Source organism: Onychostoma macrolepis, chromosome 19 (genome assembly GCF_012432095.1).
Source record: "Onychostoma macrolepis isolate SWU-2019 chromosome 19, ASM1243209v1, whole genome shotgun sequence".
Lineage (NCBI taxonomy): Eukaryota > Metazoa > Chordata > Actinopteri > Cypriniformes > Cyprinidae > Onychostoma > Onychostoma macrolepis.
In genome coordinates, this window is record NC_081173.1 from 24,729,712 (window position 1) to 24,735,734 (window position 6,023).

General features: G+C 35.8%; 1 protein-coding gene across 1 annotated transcript; it reads right to left on the reverse strand.

Moving 5' to 3' along the window:
- Window positions 1-847: 847 nt before the first annotated feature.
- Window positions 848-5,725, reverse strand: LOC131525266 (asialoglycoprotein receptor 2-like). Its single transcript, XM_058752658.1, has 5 exons — window positions 4,462-5,725; window positions 4,137-4,199; window positions 3,129-3,283; window positions 1,774-1,883; window positions 848-1,688 (listed from the first exon to the last, which is right to left on the reverse strand). Exons 1-5 carry the CDS (start codon window positions 4,529-4,531, stop codon window positions 1,514-1,516), a joined length of 573 nt encoding a protein of 190 aa, XP_058608641.1. The 5' UTR covers window positions 4,532-5,725; the 3' UTR covers window positions 848-1,513.
- Window positions 5,726-6,023: the final 298 nt, after the last annotated feature.

The following is a 6,023-nucleotide window of genomic DNA, read 5'->3' on the forward strand; positions in this document are numbered from 1 at the left end:
GGTTCATTAAAGACCACTCTGGCTGCTGCATTCTGGATCAGTTGCAGAGGCTTGATAGTACTTGCGGGAAGGCCTGCCAAGAGCGCATTAAAATAGTCTAGTCTGGAGAGAACAAGAGCTTGGACAAGGAGTTATGTGGCTTGTTCTGACAGAAAGGGTCTGATCTTCCTGATGTTGTATAAGGCAAATCTGCAGGACCGGGCAGTTGTAGCAATATGGTCTGTGAAGGTTAACTGATCATCGATCACAACTCCAAGGTTCCTGGCTGTCCTGGAAGGAGTTATGGTTTACAGAGAAGTTGTGGTGAAGTGATTGATTGGCTGAGGGTTACAAGGGTTAAGATTGTTTGAAGGATGAAATGCTAACATCGCTGCTGAAGAACTGCTACACTGCTACCTTCAATAAATTCTTCTCCCCACAAGAACTTTGGTCAAACGTACTTATTTTAGAGAAATTTCATGAAAGAAAGCTTGCGTATTCTGCGTATAGGTGCGAGCCACCCAAACCACTGCTCAGCCAAATACAGCAAAATCTAACAACAGTATAGAAAAACGTTGAACACATAAAAACAACAGACAACCTGGTAGCTAATACATCGAATAATAGCCCAACTTCTCAAAGGCTAAAGACAAGTAACTTTTGACATGCGCATTAAAAACGCTTTATAAAGATTTAATAATGTGAAGTTCATGAGGCATACTATTCCAAAGCCTTGAACCCACAACAGCAAAGGCCTGATCCCCTTTTAACTTTAAATGAGTTTGAGGAACAGAAAGTAATGGATAATTACTTGATCTTAAAAACCTTGGTGCTTGGTGAGGAGCAATAAGCTCTGACACATATACAGTGCCGTGAAAAGGTTTTTGCCCCTTCCTGTTTTAAACCTGTTAAACCTGTCAGCCTAAGTAATGGACACACATACCATTTGTATGAATTGGATCATTTTAATGAATCTGTGAACAAGTCCACTCAACTAATACTCTTAGTCGACACATATGCTTTTTGCCCACAGAATGGTGTTGTTACATTTACCAGCATTGGCCCACAGTCAAAACTAAACCTATAGGGTTCAAATTGCTTTTTGGGATAGAGTGCTAGTGCCAATAGGCCTGAGGTAATAAAAAGTTCTTATTAAATTATTTGGTGTGTTTTCATTGTGACATTTGATTCATAGTCTACACTCTTCATCAAGTGTTTGTGTGAACTATTGCATTTATGAGAAAATGCACTTGACCAGCATTGAAGTGTTTAAAAGTCACGACACCACTCAACATACTCTCACACATATTTTAATGCCTTGTTTTTTGCAGTCTTTGCAGTGCTTCTTCTATTAGATAATATTTCATTAGATTAGATTAAGACCAGGGGTCTCAGAATCTTGGCCCATGTGGCAATTTTATACAGCATGCTATAAAGTCAAATATTGAGAAATTGACAAGACATGTTTGGAAGACATGAAAACGCATGTGTGACAGAATGTTAACTTTTGTGTGAGGTATTTAAGAGTATTGAATTAAACAGCTGCAGCAGCTTCACACACAAATCTTTTCTCTTCAAAACAAAAAGCATCCATCCAGAATTCAGTTGCCCCCAATGAGTGACCCAGACAAGTGCAGTCTTCACCGGCTGGGTGATCTTTAGTCCAGTTATCGGGCTCATTGTTTCCTTTCTCTCGTTTCATCCAGAATCTGAAAAAAAAAAACCCTGTTAATTACCTTCATGTATTGTTAAGTTTAATGCAGGTTGTGTTGTCAAGATTAATGAAGATCTTACTCTAATGAATTGTTAAGTGGCTGGTTATTCACCCAAAACCAGTGGCCCTCAGTGTCCAAATCATTAAGACCAATCCAGTGTGTCCCTTTAACTTTTGAGGTAACAAAATCCTGATGGAAAAAAAAAGCTTTTGATATATAATGCACATAAGGTTCAAAGGATTCAAATCGAAATGGGACTATTTATTGGGTTTTATTGAGAATAATTCATCAAGACATGTTATACTAAATAAATAATTGTTAGTAATTTTTATGCAAATAAACAAATGGTTTATGGTCAGTTACTTATTTAATTACATTCTTACATGTTCCTAACATTTTATTATCCCTTATGAAAATTAACCTTGGTTTTATTATAGTAAAAGTGTAGTTACCATGTTTTTTGGTGGATTAATATAATTTGTATAACAGTTTTACTACTACTAATACCATGGTTAAACTATGGTTAGTGTAGCAAAACCATGGTTACTTTGTGGTTACCATGTTTTAACAGCAATAACCATGTATTTTGGTTTTATTTGGAGTAAAACCATGGTAAATTTTCGTAAGGTATGTGATAGATGGTGAAACTAAAGATGGATGAAGGAAACAGCACTGTATTTAAAGATAATTTCCGAGGATTGACATCACAGAGTTTACCAGTATTTTGGAACTGATGTGTGAATGGTATTTTACCAGTAAAAAGATGGAACGCAGTTGCTTGTGTGAACAGCACATTTTTAGCTGGTGATTTTTTACAGCAATTTACCGGCTTTAATGTGTGAATGGAGTTATTGTCTCTTATGACATTTTTAAGGGCTGTTCACACCGAGAACGATAATTATAATAATTATAATATCGTCCACACTAACGGGCGATCATTTATAATCCATGTTTATCGTTCATTATTTGCAAAAATTGGATCTGAAAATGATTCCAAAAATATTTACTTCCATATTCTAATATTATTAGAATGACTCGTTCTGCCGTACTATCGTACGCTGTGTCCTTAACCAGAAAATACGCGACAAGATTCCTTTGATAAGAATACATTTGTTTACACTGAGTTCAGTTTCAAAGTTCATGTTTCCTTTATTTTCAAGATCTGAGGTAAATTATATATATCCATAGTCACTTTTAGTATGGCTATAGGTCATGCAAAATGACATTAAATAAAGCACATAATCAGTTGGCTACCCGAGATTATTCATGGAAAATATACATTTTATCACATCTCTTGGCTTCGCATCGTGTCTGGTTAGGACACAGCAACAGCCGATCAGAATGTACATGTAGACGTTACAGACGTTACATGACGTTACAGGAGTAAAAGGGGTAATACATCAAAGCAATTAAGTGTTTAACTGGTGAACACACCTGCTCTGCTTTGCTGTTTATGATCACTAGATGTCCTCCTCGAGTCACACAGTGATCTCGACTCTGTGTCCAGTTCAATTTGACCGCAGAGAAGTAGTAACACTTTCCCCCGGAATGAATCCAGTGGACAGAACAAAGTGCACAACCTGTGCTGTCTTTAGTAAAAGAGGTAGAGACGAATCAGTTATTCATTATTTCACACTATTTCGCTCTTTTTATTTTGGCAGCGGCAATTTGCGCTAAGTGTAAGTAGCAAGATTCTATTTATACTAAGTGCAAATAGCATATTTTCTTAGCGATTGATTTATGATTTATGAGAGATGGATGCTATTTACACTAAGTGCAAATAGCAATGGATTCTATTTACACTAAGTGAAAATAGCAGTATTTTTTAACGATATGCTATTTACACTAAGTGCAAATAGCTATAGATTCTATACACTATGTTAAAATAGCAAGATTTTCTGCTATTTATATACTACTTATTACAAATAGTGGCAATTATCTGCACCTCAGTATATTGTAGTACATTATAAAACAGTACGCAATAATAACGTATTGAGTTTAAATTATAGTTTTAATTCAAATTATTAAATGGATGCCACCTTATTGGGACAAAGCCCTCCCTACACCCACCCTAACCCTACCTGATACTTTATTTTCAACTTTTTGATTATTTCCTTAATTTTTATTGAAAATAAATGCCTTTCCGATGCGATATGAGATTTGAAAAGGGAGAAAAAAAGTTCGGCATAAGGCAGGTTCGAACTCGGGTCGATCTTACCATCTACGGCACTGAAACTGATGTGAAATGTGCGTCCTTTTTCAGTGTTGACTATCCCAATCACACATTGGTGGGCGGAGTTAGTGTAAATATCCTTTGCCTACAAGGCGGTCTATTTGTACTTAGTGTAAATAGACACTCCATTTTATTTTAGAGAGATTCTGCTTATTTGTGAGTATTTAAGGTCTTTTAAGTTTGCACATGGCTCAAATCAGAAGACTTACTATTAAATCTGTTCAGCTTTCTAAGTGTCTCTTCATGCTGGTCGCGGAGCATCTCAAACTCCTCTTTGTAATTTGCATGACAAGGCCAAAAAACAACAACAACAAAAAAACACAAACACAATGAGGATGAGATGAAATTGTTACATTCTTCAGACCATGACACTCTTGAAGTTAATTAAAGTACAGACATTATGACACTTTGTCTGTGCCTGGGTCTGAGAGAGAAATTTAGTCTGATGTAGTTAGCGAAAACAGTTTTGAAGAAAGGAAGACAACAAGGGTGGTTAATCAAAACTGGTTTAAGATAAAAACAAACATATCTCACTGTTGTTAATGCGGAGATTTTCTCTAACTCTGGTGTAGTTGGCTGTAAGTTCCTCAAGCTCTATTGCCATGACTGGTACAGAAATAAGAAAATGATGGAAGAAAAATGAACAAAATCACTCGCATAGTCATTTCTCCTTGTACGGTTAATGAAACTTGTTTGCTGTATTGTGTGTGTAAGGATAACTCAAAGTTGGAATTCAGGAGCGTGGGAGAAGGTATAATGCATGTAGATCTTTTACTTGCACTTCCGTGAAGTTTAATTAAAGGTGCCATAGGCAATTGTCTTCAGAAACATTTTTTGTTATATTCTGGTTGAAATTCTCTTCACATCCTGATAGCAATCATTAAGTTAAGTGGTCTAAATGTATTTATCTGTATTTATATATTCTGTGGAAGGTGTAGGACCAAGAAATGTTTGTCCAACCAAAACGCTCAGTCCGAGCGTAGGGTTGCCACCTTTAGCAAGGCAAAACAAGTGACACCCATTCACGACCACGACAAAAAAACAAGGACACAAATAATCAGTGAGGAACTCATAGCTCACCAATAAACCATGAGAAAACATGCTCAAGTATGTAAACTTGCAATTAATATTGCTATTTTAAATTGGATTATTTATAATTAATTATTATATTATTATATACAGTATTATCTTACTTAAAATATTATGTATGGTTATAAAAGTAATCAATAGACTGATCAATATGCTGATTATTACAATACTGGATGTCTTAATACAGATTGTGAGTTTTAAGGGGCCATCCAGTGGACAGTACTGGTGTCTTCCATTAGATTGTACCAGTGAATTTAAATAATCCGATAAACTTTGGGTGATTTCCGGGATATGACAGGTACAAATAAACAACTTTGATATATGACTCATGTGACCACCTCCAACCAGTAGGAGGCCATAGAATAAAAGTTTAAAAAAAATGGCGGATCTGGCCAAATTCCACCACTAAAAATGGACCAGGTGGGCTGGTAATAAATTGTGGCAAACCAGACAGGCATAACCAATAAAAACGGAACTACCAAAATATTAAGTAAATACCGGTAATAATTAAAAAAAAAAAAGTTAAGTGAACTTGACAATTCACTTCACTTTAAAAAAAAAAAAAATTATCATGTACTTAAAAATTTTAAGGCAACGGGTTTCCTCAATTTCTTTAAGTTAAGTCAACTTATCACTTTTTACAGTGTAATAATACATAAGTCTATATCAGTTATACACTAGTATTGTGGCTGCTGTGTGTCATATGACAAGCATGAGAGCCCCCCCACCCTTCACTCGTGCCTCCTCAAAAATGCTGCCCCTGACATACAAAATTATTTGTCAAAATCAATGAAACATGATGAAATATTAATTTTAGTTGAAATTGTTATAGATTACTTCTAGAGATTGCAATGATACATGACATGGTGAAAAATGACTGAATGAATTTAAAGTAGGATAGGATGAATTTTAAAATTGTGCCCCCTAAAAGCACAAGTGGCCCCTGTCTGGCCCCCCCACAGTTACTGTGGTCTAGAACCGCCCCTGCTTCTATCACCTCATTAACC

Excerpts from the sequence above, each read along its gene's own strand:
- LOC131525266 (XM_058752658.1), bottom strand. The coding sequence starts at position 4,531 with ATGGCAATAGAGCTTGAGGAACTTACAGCCAACTACACCAGAGTTAGA. Across the intron at positions 4,200-4,461 it reads AAATCTCCGCATTAACAACA|AGGAGTTTGAGATGCTCCGC; the intron begins GTGAGATATGTT and ends CAAATTACAAAG. Across the intron at positions 3,284-4,136 it reads AAAGCTGAACAGATTTAATA|ACAGCACAGGTTGTGCACTT; the intron begins GTAAGTCTTCTG and ends CTTTTACTAAAG.